The sequence below is a fragment of the Eubalaena glacialis genome, chromosome 11, assembly GCF_028564815.1.
Source record: "Eubalaena glacialis isolate mEubGla1 chromosome 11, mEubGla1.1.hap2.+ XY, whole genome shotgun sequence".
Lineage (NCBI taxonomy): Eukaryota > Metazoa > Chordata > Mammalia > Artiodactyla > Balaenidae > Eubalaena > Eubalaena glacialis.
The window spans coordinates 20,474,453-20,493,189 of record NC_083726.1 but is presented as its reverse complement, the minus strand read 5'-3'; the positions used below and the strand labels follow the sequence as shown (position 1 = coordinate 20,493,189).

Genomic DNA, 18,737 nt, shown 5'->3' with positions numbered 1-18,737 from the left:
TCTTAGAGGCAGGTGCATCAGGCTCTTGGGAAAGTCTGGGCCCTTTGCGCGCCAATTAGAAAGTGACAATCGGCGGAGCCACCGCGGTGACCCGGTGGCCAGTGCGGGCCTGTCCCACCTGCCCTGACACCTCGCGTGGCGGAGGCGGCCCCCTCCCCCTCCCCTTCCCCCTCCTCCTCCCCTTCCCCCTCCTCCTCCCTTCTCTCCCGGAGCCCTCCCCGAGGCCCCGCCCCCCCGCGGCCGGCCGCTCTGGGGGCGCGAGCCCCGGGACCAGGGGCGACCCGGCCTGACCTCGACCTCGGCCGCGGGCCCGACCGGCGAGTCCCACCGGGCCGGCGCAGGCCCGGGCCCGCGAGCCCCTCCCTCCACCTGTCCCCGCCCGGGCGCCCGGCGCGGGCTGTGCTCGCTCGCAGACGGCGGGGCCCGCAGGCGGCCATGGCGGCGGGCGCCGGGGCCAGGCCGGCGCCGCGCTGGCTGAAGGCGCTGGCCGAGCCGCTGAAAGCGGCGCAGCTGCGGCGGCTGGAGGAACACCGCTACAGCTCCGCGGGCGTCTCGTTGCTTGAGCCGCCGCTGCAGCTCTACTGGACCTGGCTGCTCCAGTGGATCCCGCTGTGGATGGCCCCCAACTCCATCACCCTCCTGGGCCTCGCCATCAACCTGCTCACCACGCTCCTGCTCATCTCTTACTGCCCCACGGTCACCGAGGAGGTAGGGCCACCGCCCGCCCGCGGCCCCCCAACTGCTCTCCCCCGGAGCCCCGCGGCCCCGGCCCGAGCCGAGCTCGCCCCGCCCCGGGTGCGCCTCTGGAGGCGCCCGGAGAGCCCCCCGCGCGGCCGAGCCTCTCGGGGCCGCGGAGGGGCGAACCCCGCCTCTGCCCCCGCGCCGCAGTCGCCCCGAGCCTTCCCCGGCCCGCCCGAAGGCTGTCACGCCGCTACCCGGTCCCATGTCCACCCCGAGCCTACCCCGGACGGCGGAGGGGCTGTCAAGGTCACTGCCCAGTCCCGTGTCCACCCCCACTCTCCTTCGGGCGGCGGACGGGCGGTGGACGGGCGGTCTCGGCCACTGGGAGCGGGGGGCGCCTGCCTGCCTGGCCGCCACCCCATCCCGCGCCAAGCGGTTCCTTTGCGCACTGGGCACTGAACACCCCCAGCTCCGTCCCGCCTGGCTCCGGGGATTGTGGTTGTGTTGGCCAAGCCCGAGATGCCCTTTGGACACTTTTATACTCAGCCGTCAGTTTCTCAAAGGTTGCGCTAGTGATCCTGTAATTACTGGTAGCACTGATCAGAGATAAGTTACTTTTAAGAGGTTCCTTCCTCGTTGCTTCGTTGACTTTCTCGTGGAAAACAAAAGTATTAGCAAGGTGTTAATCCTTATCCTCACGACCCAGGGATCGTAAAAGCCATCGGATTTTATTAGCAATGAATATTTGACCTATGTCCAAAATAAGACGAGTAAATAATGTGGGCTTTCTATACTTGGTAATCAGGAGCATCCCTTGGGCTGAGTGTGATAAGGGTCAGGAGGCAGAGGGAGCTACTCCCATATATAGCTTTTTAGAGTACATGGGATAAATATTACATTGCACGTTTTGTGACATTGCTTTCTTTTCCCTCAAATAGAGAACTCCGTTTATAATCATATTTCAGTATAGGTACTGTGGAGAACTAATTCGAGATGAGGTTGGATAGCAGGAATACAGTGGAAATATTTCATGCCCTCCATACATGGATCCATTTTTTAAGTGTTTGATGAAACCTACATTTTAAACATATTGAATATCTTGCTGATTGATGGATATGTTATTATATATGATTTTTCGGCAGACGTTTCCGTTGTTAATTCATTTACATATTGTTTTTAAAAAAGTAAGTTGCAGCCTGTTTGCAGAATTCCCCAGAGGCAGTGCGCCAGAATGAAAAGTGCACTGGGTTAGAAGTGAAGGCTTGGTTCTAATGTGGCTCTGCCACAGCATGGAGTGACATGTGGGTCTTGCTTTCCCTGTGTAAAATAGAAATAATACCTGCCAAACCAATTTCACAAGAATGCAGTGAGGACTAAATGATATATTACATGCAGATAAATGCAGAAAATTAGAATTTGTTCAGCGCGTTACAAATATTACTGGTATTAAAAATGTCCTGAAAACCTATAATAAAATTTAGTTTTTACTGGGCCTAGATTTGGCTAACAGCATTTGGATATTTCTGATATTTGCCAGTTAAATTGTGAACTTTTCAATGTTATTATTAATTTAAGAACCATATGTTGAGCACTTCCAAAAAGCAGGGCATACCAAGAAGTCCAAGAGAATCTGTTTAGGGATGTCGGGGTGAGGGTGGGGGGCTGATGGAAAAGGTAAAATTATGATTAAATTAATTTTTAGGCTATGCCTCATTTAAAAAAAAAAAAAAAGGTGGCAGGTGGGAAGAATCTGAGGCACTTTTCAAAAAAAAAAAATACCGCAATGATCCAAAAACGGGAAGTAAGGGTTGAAATAATAAAATGAAACTGAGAAGAGTTTCTGAAATGTAATTAGATCCTGCACTGCTTCCAAGTGGCTGAAGCAGTGAGGGGAAACACCATTACAGGATTCACATTGCCTGTCTGATAAAATCCCAGCAATAGCACAAAAGAAGCATAGCAGTTCAGGCTATTTTGCTTTCAGGCCACAGAGCTTGTAAATGACAGGACCTGGTAGGGTTCAGACCCACGTCGGTCTGACTACAAAGCCGGATTCTTTTTACCACATACCACCACCATCTCATCTGCAGTTCTTGCCTTTCTGTGTGATGTGTAGGAAAAATACCTTGTGTTCTATGTAATGCTTATTAGGTATGTAACATACGTTCACATCCATTATTGAATTTGTGTCTTATATCAACTCAGGGAGGCTGGCAAGTTTTTTCCCTTCCTAGAATGGTCATCACACCATTTTAGTATTTCTTCTATCCATCCATCCTGAAGTAATAGTAGCATACATTTTTATTAAGAGGAAATTGAGGCCTGGAGGGTTAAGTGACTTTAACTTGGCTTGAAACTTGTTTTCTGATTCTTAGACTTAAGAATTCTTAGTGCTTTTTCATACTTGACAAATTGCTTCCAGAAAGGGTCAGGGAAAACCCATGTGGTTTTTGGACTCTGATGCTTGGGTTTATCTACCCATTGAGGATGTAATGCTGACTACATATCTATATTAATAATAATATTTGATCTATTTTTTAACTGTATTGATATTTCTAGGACATGACTGGGGATGAAGGGAAATTAATAGAAAAAAAGTTAAATGATTTATATTAAACTTCTACAGTGGTGTTCTGAACTGTATTTCACATCACCATTTCCTTAAGGAACTTTCCGCTCCAGCCAAATTTAACTACTTTTTTTTTTTTTTTTTTTTTTGGCTGTGTTGGGTCTTCCTTGCTGCGTGCGGGCTTTCTCTAGTTGTGGTAAGCCGGGGCTACTCTTCGTTGCGATGCGCAGGCTTCTCATTGTGGTGGCTTCTCTTGTTGCAGAGCACAGGCTCTAGGCGCTCGGGCTTCAGTAGTTGTGGCTCGCGGGCTCTAGAGCGCAGGCTCAGTAGTTGTGGTGCTCAGGCTTAGTTGCTCCGCAGCATGTGGGATCTTCCCCGACCAGGGCTCGAACCCGTGTCCCCTGCATTGGCAGGCGGATTCTTTTTTTTTTTTTTTTTATTTTATTTTATTTATTTATTTTTGGCTGTGTTGGGTCTTCGTTGCTGGGCGCGGGCTTTCTCTAGTTGCGGCGAGCGGGGGCTATTCTCCTTTGCGGTGAGCGGGGATCTCATTGCAGTGGCTTCTCTTGTTGCGGAGCACGGGCTCTAGGCGCGCGGGCTTCAGTAGTTGTGGCACGTGGGCTCAGTAGTTGTGGCTCGCGGGCTCTAGAGCGCAGGCTCAGTAGTTGTGGCGCACGGGCTTCGTTGCTCCGTGGCACGTGGGATCTTCCCGGACCAGGGCTCGAACCCGTGTCCCCTGCATTGGCAGGCGGATTCTTAACCACTGCGCCATCAAGGAAGCCCATGGCAGGCGGATTCTTAACCACTGCGCCACCAGGGAAGCCCTGAACTACTACTTATGGCAAAGATTTCTCTCCTTCTTGTCCCTCTCTTTTCTCCTTCCTCTTCCTTTCTCCTGTCCAACTTCATCTCTCAGTGTCCAGTCCTAATGCTACATCCTTAGGAAATTTTTTTTTCTTCTCTGGAGTCAAACCAACCACTTAATCCTATAAACTCCCATAATAATGACAATGATTACTAACATTTACCGGGTTTTACTTATGTACTAGGCATTAATTTAAGCTGCTTTTGTCTATTATCTCATTTAATCCTCTCAACAACTTTCCGAAAAGGTATTATTATTATCCCCATATCATAGATGAGGAAACGGAAGGGAAATAAATTAACCTCTTTAAGCTGATACCAGGATTCCAAGCCAGAAAGCTATACTTCCACCACAGGTCTTTGTAGCTCTCTTGTGGAACGTCTCCATTTTGTTTTGGTTGTGTGTGATGTGATGTTTGGTTATGTATGTCCTTACTGAGCAAGACAGTCTACCATATTTTAAGTTCAGACAGCAATTGCCCATTTGCACATTCTCCACAGCATAGTGCCTTGCGTAAAGCAGGTGCTTGGTAAATATTTGCTAAATTATTGCCTGCATGCATGAAATAAGAAATTGTAATCTTGGGAGATGATGTTTTTCCACCGTTATTCAGTTTTAGCTGGTCTTAGATTAAATACTTAATCAGTTTGGCCCGGGGAATTTTAACATGAGTAAGCAAGAGTTGGGGCAAACAGAAAACAAAAACTGAATTGCATCACCCTCACCTTGATGAAGCAATTCTGTCTGAATGCTGCTCTGTATATAGTCCTTGGCCCCCGTTCCTTGGCTCCTTAATCCTAAAATAGAATCACAGATTCTGACTGCTTGAAGGACCTGAGAGCCTCTTTAATACAATTCCTACATTTGTAGATGAGAAAACTTGGTGATTCGAATCTGGTTCTTCCGGCTTCAGCTTAGTAGCATTCTCTACCACAAAACACTCATATGCTTGTTTCTGACTGGAATAAACTGTGGCTTCATTCCCTTTTCAGCTTATCTGAGTAAATATTTTTGCTCTGCCCTCTTTTTTTTTTTTAACATCTTTATTAGAGTATAATTGCTTTACATTGTTGTGTTAGTTTCTGCTGTATAACAAAGTGAATCAGCTGTACATATACTTATATCCCCATATTCCCTCCCTCTTGCGTCTCCCTCCCACCCTCCCTATCCCACCCCTCTAGGTGGTCACAAAGCACTGAGCTGATCTTCCTGTGCTATGCGGCTGCTTCCCACTAGCTATCTGTTTTACATTTGGTAGTGTATATATGTCCATGCCACTCTCTCACTTCATCCCAGCTTACCCTTACCCCTCCCTGTGTCCTTAAGTCCATTCTGCATCTTTATTCCTGTCCTGCCCCTAGGATCTTCAGAAAGATTTTTTTTTTTAGATTCCATATGTATGTGTTAGCATACGGTATTTGTTTTTCTCTTTCTGACTTACTTCACTCTGTACAACAGATTCTAGGTCCATCCACCTCACTACAAATAACTCAATTTCGTTTCTTTTTATGGCTGAATAATATTCCATTGTATATATGTGCCACATCTTCTTTATCCATTCATCTGTTGATGGACACTTAGCTTGCTTCCATGTCCTGGCTATTGTAAACAGAGCTGCAGTGAACACTGTGGTACGTGACACTTTTTTTTTTTTTTTTTTTTTTAATTTTTATTTATTTATTTATTTATTTATGGCTGTGTTGGGTCTTCGCCTCTGTGCGAGGGCTTCCTCTAGTTGCGGCAAGTGGGGGCCACTCTTCATCGCGGTGCGCGGGCCTCTCGCTATCGTGGCCCCTCTTGTTGCAGAGCACAGGCTCCAGACGCACAGGCTCAGCAGTTGTGGCTCACGGGCCCAGTCGCTACGCAGCACGTGGGATCCTCCCAGACCAGGGCTCGAACCCGTGTCCCCTGCATCGGCAGGCAGACTCTCAACCACCGCGCCACCAGGGAAGCCCCACGTGACACTTTTTGAATTATGGTTTTCTCAGGGTACATGCCCAGTAGTGGGATTGCTGGGTCATATGGTAGTTCTGTTTTTAGTTTTTTAAGGAATGTCCATACTGTTCTCCATAGTGGCTGTATCAATTTACATTCCCACCAACAGTGCAAGAGGGTTCACTTTTCTCCACACCCTCTCCAGCATTTATTGTTTGCAGATTTTTTGATAATGGCCATTCTGACTGGTGTTGAGGTGATACCTCACTGTAGTTTTGATTTGCATCTCTCTAATGATTAGTGATGTTGAGCATCCTTTCATGTGTTTGTTGGCAATCTGTATATCTTCCTTGGAGAAATGTCTGTTTAGGCCTTCTGCCCATTTTTGGATTGGGTTGTTTGTTTTTTTTGCTGTTGAGCTGCATGAGCTGCTTGTATGTTTTGGAGATTAATCCTTTGTCAGTTGCTTCGTTTGCAAATATTTTCTCCCATTCTGAGGGTTGTCTTTTGGTCTTGTTTATGGTTTCCTTTGCTGTGCAAAAGCTTTTAAGTTTCATTAGGTCCCATTTGTTTATTTTTGTTTTTCTTTCCATTTCTCTAGGAGGTGGGTCAAAAAGGATCTTGCTGTGATTTATGTCATAGAGTGTTCTGCTTATGTTTTCCTCTAAGAGTTTTATAGTATCTGGTCTTACATTTAGGTCTTTAATCCATTTTAATCCATTTTGAGTTTATTTTTGTGTATGGTGTTAGGGAGTGTTCTAATTTCATTCTTTTACATGTAGCTGTCCAGTTTTCCCAGTACCACTTATTGAAGAGGCTGTCCTTTCTCCGTTGTATATTCTTGCCTCCTTTATCAAAGAAAGGGTGACCATCTGTGTGTGGGTTTATCTCTGGGCTTTCTATCCTGTTCCATTGATCTATATTTCTGTTTTTGTGCCAGTACCATACTGTCTGATTACTGTAGCTTTGTAGTATAGTCTGAAGTCAGGGAGCCTGATTCCTCCAACTCCATTTTTCTTTCTCAAGATTGCTTTGGCTATTTGGGGTCTTTTGTGTTTCCATACAAATTGCGAAATTTTTTGTTCTAGTTCTGTGAAAAATGCCAGTGGTAGTTGAATTGACTCTGTAGATTACTTTGGGTAGTATAGTCATTTTCACAATGTTGATTCTTCCGATCCAAGAACATGGTATATCTCTCCATCTGTTGCTATCATCTTTAATTTCTTTCATCAGTGTCTTATAGTTTTCTGCATACAGGTCTTTTGTTTCCCTAGGTAGGTTTATTCCTAGGTATTTTATTCTTTTTGTTGCAATGGTAAATGGGAGTGTTTCCTTAATTTCTCTTTCAGCTTTTTCATCATTAGTTTATAGGAATGCAAGAGATTTCTGTGCATTAATTTTGTATCCTGCTACTTTACCAAATTCATTGATTAGCTCTAGTAGTTTTCTGGTAGCATCTTTAGGATTCTCTATGTGTAGTCTCATGTCATCTGCAAACAGTGACAGCTTTACTTCTTCTTTTCCAATTTGGATTCCTTTTATTTCTTTTTCTTCTCTGATTGCTGTGGCTAAAACTTCCAAAACTATGTTGAATAATAGTGGTGAGACTGGGCAACCTTTTCTTGTTCCTGATCTTATTGGAAATGGTTTCAGTTTTTCACCATTGAGAACGATGTTGGCTGTGGGTTTGTCATATATGGCCTTTATTATGTTGAGGTAAGTTCCCTCTATGCCTACTTTCTGGAGAATTTTTGTCATAAATGGGTGTTGAATTTTGTCTAAAGCTTTTTCTGCATCTATTGAGATTATTATCTGGTTTTTATCCTTCAGTTGGTTAATATGGTGTATCACATTGATTGATTTGCGTGTATTGAAGAATCCTTGCATTCCTGGGATAAACTCCACTTGATCATGGTGTATGATCCTTTTAATGTGCTGTTGGATTCTGTTTGATAGTATTTTGTTGAGGGTTTTTGCATCTATGTTCATCAGTGATATTGGCCTGTAGTTTTCTTTTTTTGTGACATCTTTGTCTGGTTTTGGTATCAGGGTGATGGTGGCCTCGTAGAATGAGTTTGGGAGTGTTTCTCCCTCTGCTATATTTTGGAAGAGTTTGAGAAGGATAGGTGTTAGCTCTTCTCTAAATGTTTGATAGAATTTGCCTGTGAAGCCATCTGGTCCTGGACTTTTGTTTGTTGGAAGATTTTTAATCACAGTTTCAATTTCAGTGCTTGTGATTGGTCTGTTCATATTTTCTATTTCTTCTTGGTTCATTCTCGGAATGTTGTGCTTTTCTAAGAATTTTTCCATTTCTTCCAGGTTGTCTATTTTATTGGCATATAGTTGCTTGTAGTCATCTCTCATGATCCTTTGTATTTCTGCAGTGTCAGTTGTTACTTCTTTTTCATTTCTAATTCTGTTGATTTGAGTCTTCTCCCTTTTTTTCTTGATGAGTCTGGCTAATTGTTTATCAATTTTGTTTACCTTCTCAAAGAACCAGCTTTTAGTTTTATTGATCTTTGCTATTGTTTCCTTCATTTCTTTTTCATTTATTTCTGCTCTGATCTTTTTGATTTCTTTCCTTCTGTTAACTTTGGGTTTTTTTGTTCTTTCTCTAATTGTTGCTCTGCCCTCTTGATCTATGCATATAAATCCATGTCAGTGTCTGTTAAGAGAGTGTTTGTAGCAGATAGGTGCCCAGCCTAGGGTGGGTCAAAGGGCATTGAATAATTTCTTTCCTTCATGATGATAGAAAGTTGAATCGAAAAGCAAGTGTATCTGTGGAAATCAGAATGACCTTAAGAAATGGTTTATTCCCTGTCTAAATAATTCAGATTTGATTGGATTTTGGACTACAAAGTAAAGAGTTATTTGTTGGGGGAATAATAAGAAAAGGCAATAACCTAGTCAAATTCTTTTATAGGTTTGGTTTCTTTGAAATCTAGAATATTTCCTCTTTTTTGAAAATCACCTATCTCCTTCTATTTTTTTTTAACCAGTTCAATAACTTGACAAGCATCGCTTATTAAGGCAGGACTCTTGTAAGAGAGTGGCCTCTCTTACTAAAGCAAAATAACTTGCAGGAGGTGAACGTTCTAGAAGCAGGGCACAGAGTAGAGTGAGGCAAGCAGGCATGTGCACGACCCTGAGAGTAGTAAATGCCGCCTTAAATTCTGCAGCCACGGTGGCTTGCTTGCCTCACCCTAAATCCAGCCCTGTCTAGAAGGAGCTTCTGCAGGTAATGTAGAAGTAGCTTTGCTTTGGGGGTCGTCCCTTTGATTCCTGTGGCTTTCCTATACTTGATTCCCAAGAAACAAGCCGTTTCTCCTTTAGAATTCTGGTTCAAGTGTGGATAAAACATGGCATTGTGGTGTATAGAAGGAGCTTTAAATCCCACTCCTGGTGGCTTTGACCTGGGCGAGGGTCCGACCACTTGGTTTCTGTGAAGTTAAAGAGCAGAACAGATGTGAAAGCACCCAGCACAGTTGATGATGATAGATCTGCCCAGGGGAGTCTCTTCATTCTCCTCTCCCTGCCTGTTTCCCTTGGCCCAGTGAGAGGCTGGCATTTTCAACAAGAATTCTAGTAAGTACTAAAAGAGGTTTTTAAAAAGAATACAACTATTCACAGGAAATTTACAAATAAAGAAGAATGCCTTTCAAAGTAAAGACTTCTAATGTCCTGAGAAAGCCCCTCCGGCCCTGATGTGCTGGTTGCCTGGTGTTCCTGCCCTGCCTGGTTTCCTCCACCAGCTTGTAACCCGCCTCATTTCCTGAAGATGGGTGTGCTCCTCTCAAATGCTGGCCTGCACCGGAGCTGAAGCCAAAGCTCGGGGTGAAGCAGTAAGCGGCTAGGGTGTTCCTGCTGGGCAGGACTGAGAGTGACCCCACCCTTCGTGACCACCAAGCCTCTGGAGCCTCCCCAGCCTCGGTTCCAATGGGAACCCTCCTTCTGTAAACAAGGAAGTGCCCCTGGCCACAGGTTCAGCTGTGTCACAGGCACATAATACAGGTTAGAGCCATGTCAGATTAGCAGCCTATTAAAATTCCCCGAGTTTTGCTTAAAAATCACTAGGATCACTCAACTGGGTACAAAGTCCATCTTCTAACGCCATACCAGCGTTACATTTTTTCACATATGCCTGACCTGTCTTCTGATTTTCTTTCTTCCTACCTCTTATAAATGCAGTTTCTATTTTTTATGGAGAGAGAAGTCAATTGATGTTTGGATAATTGAAATCTCCCTATTACAAGCTGACCCAGTCGTTACTGATTATGTAATACCTTTTGCATCTGTATCAACTTATATCCAAAGCTATTTAAAGCAAAGAGACACTTTTTAAGTATGAAAATTCATATAAATAGGCATTGTATAGTTTCAGTATTTCCTAAATTTTAATTGAGGAAGATTTTTGCTTTTGTGTATTACCTATGCTATTTTTTACTTACTGTTTTTCTTTACATCAACTTTAAATCTCCTCCTTTTTAAAGACTTAGACTCGAAGCCTTAATATCTACAATCATAGATTTGATAGCTATGCTAGATAATTTTTAAATTAATATTTTCCAAAGTACATTAAATAAAGACATAAGTATTAAAATGAAAAGTTTATCTATGAATCACCTAAAATTATCTTATATAGTATCAGAAATAATAACTAAAATATACTGAGCTCTTCCCATATGCCAGGCACTTTTCTAAGCCCTTGACATGTACTAATTCATTTAATTCTCACAGTGAGATAGGAACAGTGATTATTCCCATTTTTCATAAAGGGAAACTAAGGCGCTGAGAGGTTAAGTGGCTCATCCAGCTCACTCAAGGATCAGGTGCAGGTGGAATGCAGAGTCCACACTCCTAACCACTCTGCAAGAAAAACCCAGGACATGTATTCTTCCTTTTGGAAACCATTTTACCTGATAGGTTACCAGGTAACCTATTAACCTGATCATCAGTTGATTTTAATCATCTAGTTATTTAGCTCTCATGGTATAAACAGCAGATTTTAAAAACAGAGAACATACCTCCTACTCTTGAGAGGATTCTAGTTCCATATTGAAGATGGGGCCTTAGAGACTACCTAGTCTAGCATCTTCATTTACAGAAAACCTAAGAATGTATTCCCCAAAATCCAGTATTCTAAGGTCTGAGCTGTAAGTAAAATTTGTCCAGTGAGCAGAAATGTGTTCAGTGGGACTTCCCTGGTGGCGCAGTGGTTAAGTACCCGCCTGCCAATGCAGGGGACACAGGTTCGAGCCCTGGTCCAGGAAGATCCCACATGCCGTGGAGCAACTAAGCCTGTGTGCCACAACTACTGAGGCTGCACTCTAGAGCCCGCAAGCCACAACTACTGAAGCCTGGGCGCCTAGAGCCCGTGCTCCGCAACGAGAAGCCACCGCAATGAGAAGCCCGCGCACCGCAACAAAGAGTAGTCCCTGCTCGCTGCAACTAGAGAAAGCCCGCGTGCAGCAACGAAGACCCAACACAGCCAAAAGAATATAAATAAATTCATTAATTAAAAAAAAGAAAGAAATGTGTTTATTGATCACTTTCTAAATCTTTTCGTCCTTTTCCTGATGTGTGTGCTCATTCAAACACGTATAAAAAGGGGTATAATACCCAGGATAAATAATTGATCTATATATGAGTGTTCTCTCTGATCCAGAGTTATTTTGAACAAGAACAATTGCCATACGGTCTGGTTCAAATCTCTGGTTTCTCTAACCCTTTATTTCAAGTAACTGGAAAAAGTAAAATATCCCAAGTACTTAGTTTTATACAGTTCTTTTTCAGTGATGTAACTGAAAAGCAATTTAAATGTATTAGTGGGTTTTTTTTAATGACTAGGGCTTATGATTGATTCTTAGTAATAATTTTGTTTTCTAGAATAAACTTATATAATAATCTTTCACACAGTCATGTAAGATTCATCATTAGTGAGTTATTACTTAAATTGTGATATAGCCACATAATTGAATACCATGCAGTCATGTAAAAGAATGATGTAGATCTTTATGCTTGACCTGGAAAGGTTTCTATGATGTAGTATAAAATTCTGATCTTAAAGGATACAGTAGATCTTATAAAAATTATATAATTAAGAACTTTAAATATTAAGAATCTAATATGATCTGGAGAAGTTCCACTTTTTATATAGTCTCCTTCTGCAGAAGTATTCTGATATATTGCTTAAGACTTTGTAATCCACACCTGATTTTCCCACACTTACATTTTAAATTTTTAAAAATAAGTTAACATGAAAACTAGAATTGAGTTGGGGTGGCTCTGTAGATCCTGCTTCCACCCAGAGTGTCTTCTGTAGTGACACCCACGTTAAGCAGACTCCTGGAAGGAAGGGGCATGCTGCTCCTGGCAAGTGGATCTCCCGGCTGGGGCCTGTTTTGCAGAGATAACAGGTGAGAAAAGAAGTTGAAAATTTGCAAACTGTTTCATAGCTCCCAGGTGGGAATGGAGGTGATGACAACAGAGTAAAGAGAAGATAGGTCCAGCTCCTGTGGCCTTGGGCAGACTGGAAAGGTAGCGAACGAGCAGCTGGCGGGGTGGTATGCCTTTCTGGGCTTAAGAGGAAAGAAGTCTCTCTCAGCTGCAGCGCTTTCCCACCCATCTGGTTCACTGCACCTGGAATTGTATTGTGGGGGCAGGAAAGTGCTTCTCAGCAGGTTTGAAAGAATAGGTAAGAATCCAGGTGGGAAGCTGCATCCAGTCTGTGTAGCCTGCAGCACGACCAATCTGATAGATCTACCATAGGGCAGGTCAGAAAACCTGGGTTTGATTCCTAGACCCAGTCTAGCTGCTCTTCTCAATGGAACTTTATCACCCCTCCCTAAGTTTCTCTTTTATCTGTAATGCAAAGAACATGATAATGCCTTGTCCGCCTTGTCTCTGTGGATTGCTGTAGCAAATACAATAACGCATTTTTAAAATATATTATTTATTTATTTATTTTTGGCTGTGTTGGATCTTCGTTGCTGTGCGCAGGCTTTCTCTAGTTGCAGCGGGCGTCGTTGCGGTGCGCAGGCCTCTCATTGCGGTGGCTTCTCTTGTTGCGGAGCATGGGCTCTAGGCGCGCAGGCTTCAGTAGTTGTGGTGCATGGGCTCAGTAGTTGTGGTTCGTGGGCTCTAGAGCGCAAGCTCAGTAGCTGTGGCACACGGGCTTAGTGGCTCCGCGGCATGCGGGATCTTCCTGGACCAGGGCTCGAACCCGTGTCCCCTGCATTAGCAGGCGGATGCTTAACTACTGTGCCACCAGGGAAGCCCTTCATAAGTCTTTTAAAGCAATTAATAGTGTAGTCATTAATACTGGGCATGTAATATTAACAAATGATGAAATGTTTATTGAAGTTCAAAGTAAACTTCTACTTACTTAGATTGAAGAATGAGGTAGCAGGTTGATTGGTATTTGCAGAATTACCACATAGACCATACATACATTGATATTTTAAAAACTATATTTGCCACTAAAAATATGCAAAACACAATTTAATGACAATAGCTAACCTTTTTTTTTTTTTTGGCCTCTGTGCACAGCTTACAGGATCTCAGTTCCCCAACTAGGGATTGAACCCGGGCCACGGCAATGAAAGCCCAAAATCCTAACCACTAGGCCACCAGGGAACTCCCTACAATAGCTAACCTTATTGAGCACTTACTATGTGCCAGGCTGTGCGTAAAGAGCCATCTAAGAATTTTTTTCATCAGATACAACTGCAAGTATTATTCACATCTTACAAATGAGGTCACCAAAGTTTAGAGAGTTTAAATGACTTTCCCAGGGTCACTTGGCTATTAAATAACAGAGCCAAGAACTCAAACACAGATCTAACTTTAAAACCCTAGTCAACAATTTCGCTGTACTTCCTCTCTGAGACATAGAATTCTGGGTTGACCATTGCTATCATCACACAGGTCCCTGAGGAAGTAGAGTACATTTATAAAGTGCTAAAAGAAAAGAATGGTCATTTTAAAATCTTTTTTCTCTCTCTTGTTTAAATTGCATCATTTCTATTTATCTACCTTCAACTTTACTCTTTCCTCTGCCATTATTATCTATGCTTCTGTATGTAATGTGTCTTTTTCCTCAGGCTTCTTTAATGATTTTCTCTTTATCACTGGTCTTCAGTGATTTGATTATGATGTGCCTTGGTGGGTTTTTAAAAAAAAAAAACAAACTTATTCTGCTTGGGGTTTGTTGAGCTTCTTGGATATGTAAATTTATAGATTTTTATCAAATTTGGAAATTTCCAGCCATCATTTTTTCTTATATGTTTCATGTCCAGCCCTCTTTCTTCTCTCCTTCTGGGATTTCAATTACATATATGTTAGACCACTATTGTCTCACAGGTCACTGATGCCCAGTTCAATTATTTTTAGTCTTTTTATTTCTGTGCATGATTTTGGGTAGTTTCTATCGGTACTGTGCAAGTTCACTGATCTTTTCTTCTGCACTGTCTAATATGCTGTTAATCTCATCTAGTATATTTTACATTGAAATATTGTACTCTCCATTTCTAGAGGTTTCACTGTAGTCTTTCATACTTTCCTCCACCTTCTTGAACATATGAGGCATATTTATAAGAACTTTTAATGTCCTCATCTGCAGATTTCAATATCTCTGTCATTCCTGGGTCTGATTCTACTGATTGATTTTACTCCTAGTTGTAGAGCATATTTTCCCGCTTCTTTGAATGACTAGTAATTTTTATTGGTTGCCAAACATTGTGAATTTTACATTTTGGGGTACTAGGTTTGGTGGGGTATTCCTTTAAGATGTTGTACTTTGTGTTGGCTTTAGTTAAGTTACCTGGAATCAGTCAGATCCTTTAGAGGCTAGATTTTACATCTGTTAGGGCCTTTGGTCTCGGGCTAATTAATGCCCACTGCTAAGGCAATACACTTCTGAGAACTCTACCCAGTGCCCTAAGTATTACATGGTCTTACATGCTGTGCCTGGTGGGAACATAAACCATTCCCAGCTTTGTGTGGGCTTCAAGAATTGTGTGGCCTTGCGCTGTCCAGTGCTTCTTTCCCTAGCCTTGGTTAGTAGTTTTGTCTCATTAGGCACAGGTCACTTCTCAGCCAAAGACTCTAGATCTCCACAGTTTGTGCCCCTCTCCTCTCCAGTGCTCTGCCCCACAGATTCTAGCTGCCTTGACCTTCCTGAACTCTGCTGCGTTTCTCCTCAGCACAGCAGGATTGCCGGCCTCTGTTCCGGTTCCCCACTCCTGTACTGTGGCCTGGAGACTGCCTATAGGCACTAAGCTGGAGCAGTCACAGGGCTCAGGTCATTTGTTTCCCTTCTGTCAGGGATCACAGTGCTGCACTGCCTGCAGTGTCTGAAAATGGTTGTTTTATTTATTTTATTGCTTTTCTAGTTATACAAGATGGGAGAGTAAATCCAGCCCCTGATACTCCATCATGAAAGGAAGCTGGGGTCTGTGGTTTGTCTTTAAGATCTTCTTTCATAGCGGAGACTTACTGAATAATTTCAAATCCGTGCCATATATGAATAGTATTATATTAAACGAGCTGTGGACTAAGAATCAAAATCAGGGTCCTAATCCTTGCTTGGTCATTTAACTTTCGGCTTCTCACAGTACGGACTTTTGTGACACTCTACCCAGGTGACCTAGAGCAATTCATTTCTCAATTTAATTCTCATCTGTAGAAGGAAGGTTATAAATGTTCCTCGTAACACACTGAGGTGATATAAAGTGCAAACATAAGAAAATGTGTCACTTGGCTCGGGTTGAGCTATTTTCGAACAGAAGCTAGCTTATTGTCACTCACCAGTCTTCATTGTTTACACTTCTTTTTAGGCACCGTACTGGACATACCTTTTATGTGCATTAGGACTCTTCATCTACCAGTCACTGGATGCTATTGATGGGAAACAAGCCAGAAGAACAAATTCTTGTTCTCCTTTAGGGGAACTTTTTGACCATGGTTGTGACTCTCTTTCCACAGGTAAGTTTTTAGTGGAGGTTTTTTTCCTATAGTTGTTTTTTTTGTTTGTTTGTCTTTTAATGATGGCTTAAAAACTGAGCTGTTTGGTTTGTTTTGGTTTACAGTTGGAAGCAGTTTTGCACAGTGTATTTTAAAAGTATGTTCAGGAATTTATTTTGTTTAGTGTGCCTTATTTTCATGCCAAGATTATGCACCTTAAAATTCTGTATTTCTAAACAGTCAATGGCAATTATTTAATTAATTATTTTAAATTCTTAATGGTTCTTGTTTCTTTCAGTTTTTATGGCAGTTGGAGCTTCAATTGCTGTTCGCTTAGGAACTCATCCTGACTGGTTGTTTTTCTGCTCTTTTATTGGGATGTTCATGTTTTATTGTGCTCACTGGCAGACTTATGTTTCAGGCGTGTTGAGGTTTGGAAAGTAAGTATGTATTTTAAGTTGTACATTTAAAAATATAATCAAATTCATTTTCACTGTCTGTCATACTTCATTTATCCATAGTAAGGGGGACAAAGTGTCAATCAGGAATTCAAGTTACCTTTTAACTTACTGAAGCATCCATAAATGCTACACCTTAATTTTAATCTTTTAGGTATTCTTTATGTTATAGTTACATATTTGATGATAATTGTATTTTTTCCCCCTTCTCCAACTTACTAACCCAAGTTTACATTAGACAGGAGAAAGAGAAAAATAAGGGACCTGAATAATATAGAAAAAGGATATGTAGTACTTAAAAAAGTAGCATTTACAGCAAAGGAAAGCATAAACAAGACGAAAAGACAACCCTCAGAATGGGAGAAAATATTTGCAAACGAAGCAACTGACAAAGGATTAATCTCCAAAATATACAAGCAGCTCATGCAGCTCAATAGCAAAAAAACAAACAACCCAATCCAAAAATGGGCAGAAGACCTAAATAGACATTTCTCCAAAGAAGATATACAGATTGCCAACCAACACATGAAAGGATGCTCCACATCACTAATCATTAGAGAAATGCAAATCAAAACTACAATGAGGTATCACCTCACACCAGTCAGAATGGCCATCATCAAAAAATCTACAGACAATAAATGCTGGAGAGGGTGTGGAGAAAAGTGAACCCTCTTGCACTGTTGGTGGGAATGTAAATTGATGCAGCCACTATGGAGAACAGTATGGAGGTTCCTTAAAAAACTAAAAATAGAACTACCATACGACCCAGCAATCCCACTACTGGGCATATACCCTGAGAAAACCATAATTCAAAAAGAGTCATGTACCACAATGTTCATTGCAGCACTACATACAATAGCCAGGACATGGAAGCAAGCTAAGTGTCCATCAACAGATGAATGGATAAAGAAGATGTGGCACATATATACAATGGAATATTACTCAGCCATAAAAAGAAACAAAATTGAGTTATTTGTAGTGAGGTGGATGGACCTAGAATCTGTTGTACAGAGTGAAGTAAGTCAGAAAGAGAAAAACAAATACCGTATGCTAACACATATATATGGAATGTAAAAAAAGAAAAAATAGTACTGACGAACCTAGGGGCAGGACAGGAATAAAGACACAGATGTAGGGAATGGACTTGAGGACACAGGGAGGGGTAAGGGTAAGCTGGGATGAAGTGAGAGAGCGGCATGGACATATATATACTACCAAATGTAAAATAGCTAGCTAGTGGGAAGCAGCTGCATAGCACAGGAAGATCAGCTCTGTGCTTTGTGACCACCTAGAGGGGTGGGATAGGGAGGGTGGGAGGGAGACGCAAGAGGGAGGGAATATGGGGATATAAGTATATGTACAGCTGATTCACTTTGTTATACAGCAGAAACTAACACAACATTGTAAAGCAATTATACTCCAATAAAGATGTTAAAAAGAAAAAAAAGTAGCATTTGGCTTATGTGAGAAAATAATGAGATATGGAATCTACAGGTCCTTTTTGGTCAAATTTTTGTGTGTCCAAAAAGGGTAACCCCTTTACAGCAGTCACCAACAACAGTAATCACGAGACTCTCAGCTGTGGTAGACAGTTGATGAGATAATGTAATAACACTGTAATATTTGCCCCAATGCCTCATTCTTGGACACCAGGAAATAGTGCACAAGGCAGGAACTCTGTTCTCTATCCCTCCTTCCATCAGCTCCCTTTCTGCCTGATCCTTTAATAGCTGTCTGCCATTGGCTCATTCTCAGCTTTGGCTTCCCTGTCTACTGATTCATTTAAGCCACACTTTATTGCTGCACAGGAAAAACAGTAGCTCTGAAAAAAAATCTCTGATAATGATAAATGAAAGGAGAAGCTCAAAACTATGGATCGTTTAGCAGAGTGAAGGCCTTTGGCAATTTTCCACATTGACTCTAAATTAGGGAATAGTCACAGCTATCACCTCTTGAGCACTTGCATGGTTCTGGCATTGTACTCAGCGCTTTACATGCCTTATCTCATTTATTCCTCACATTAATCCTGTAAGGGTATTACCGCCACTGTACCAATGAGGCAGAGAGGTTCTGTAACTTCCTTATACTGCTAAAAAGTGTAGAGCCAGGGTTAAAACTCAAGTCTCCAAACCCCACACTCTTAACGACTGCTGCTCAGTACTGTGGGATTATCAATGTATTAGGTACTGCGGAAGGATACAAAATGCATTTTTTAAAAATCCGTTTTAGGAACTATGTAGTATATTGTATTAAAGGGATAGGATAA

The 18,737-nt window shown here is 42.1% G+C and overlaps 1 protein-coding gene across 1 annotated transcript in view; it reads left to right on the top strand.

Moving 5' to 3' along the window:
* Window positions 1-215: 215 nt before the first annotated feature.
* Window positions 216-18,737, top strand: part of CHPT1 (choline phosphotransferase 1) — a 35,415-nt gene continuing 16,893 nt past the window's right edge. Inside the window, exons 1-3 of the mRNA XM_061206296.1 lie at window positions 216-708; window positions 15,887-16,034; window positions 16,312-16,453. Of these exons, the coding sequence (XP_061062279.1) occupies window positions 436-708; window positions 15,887-16,034; window positions 16,312-16,453 (563 nt within the window). The 5' untranslated portion in view covers window positions 216-435. The remainder of the gene's footprint in view (window positions 709-15,886; window positions 16,035-16,311; window positions 16,454-18,737) is intronic.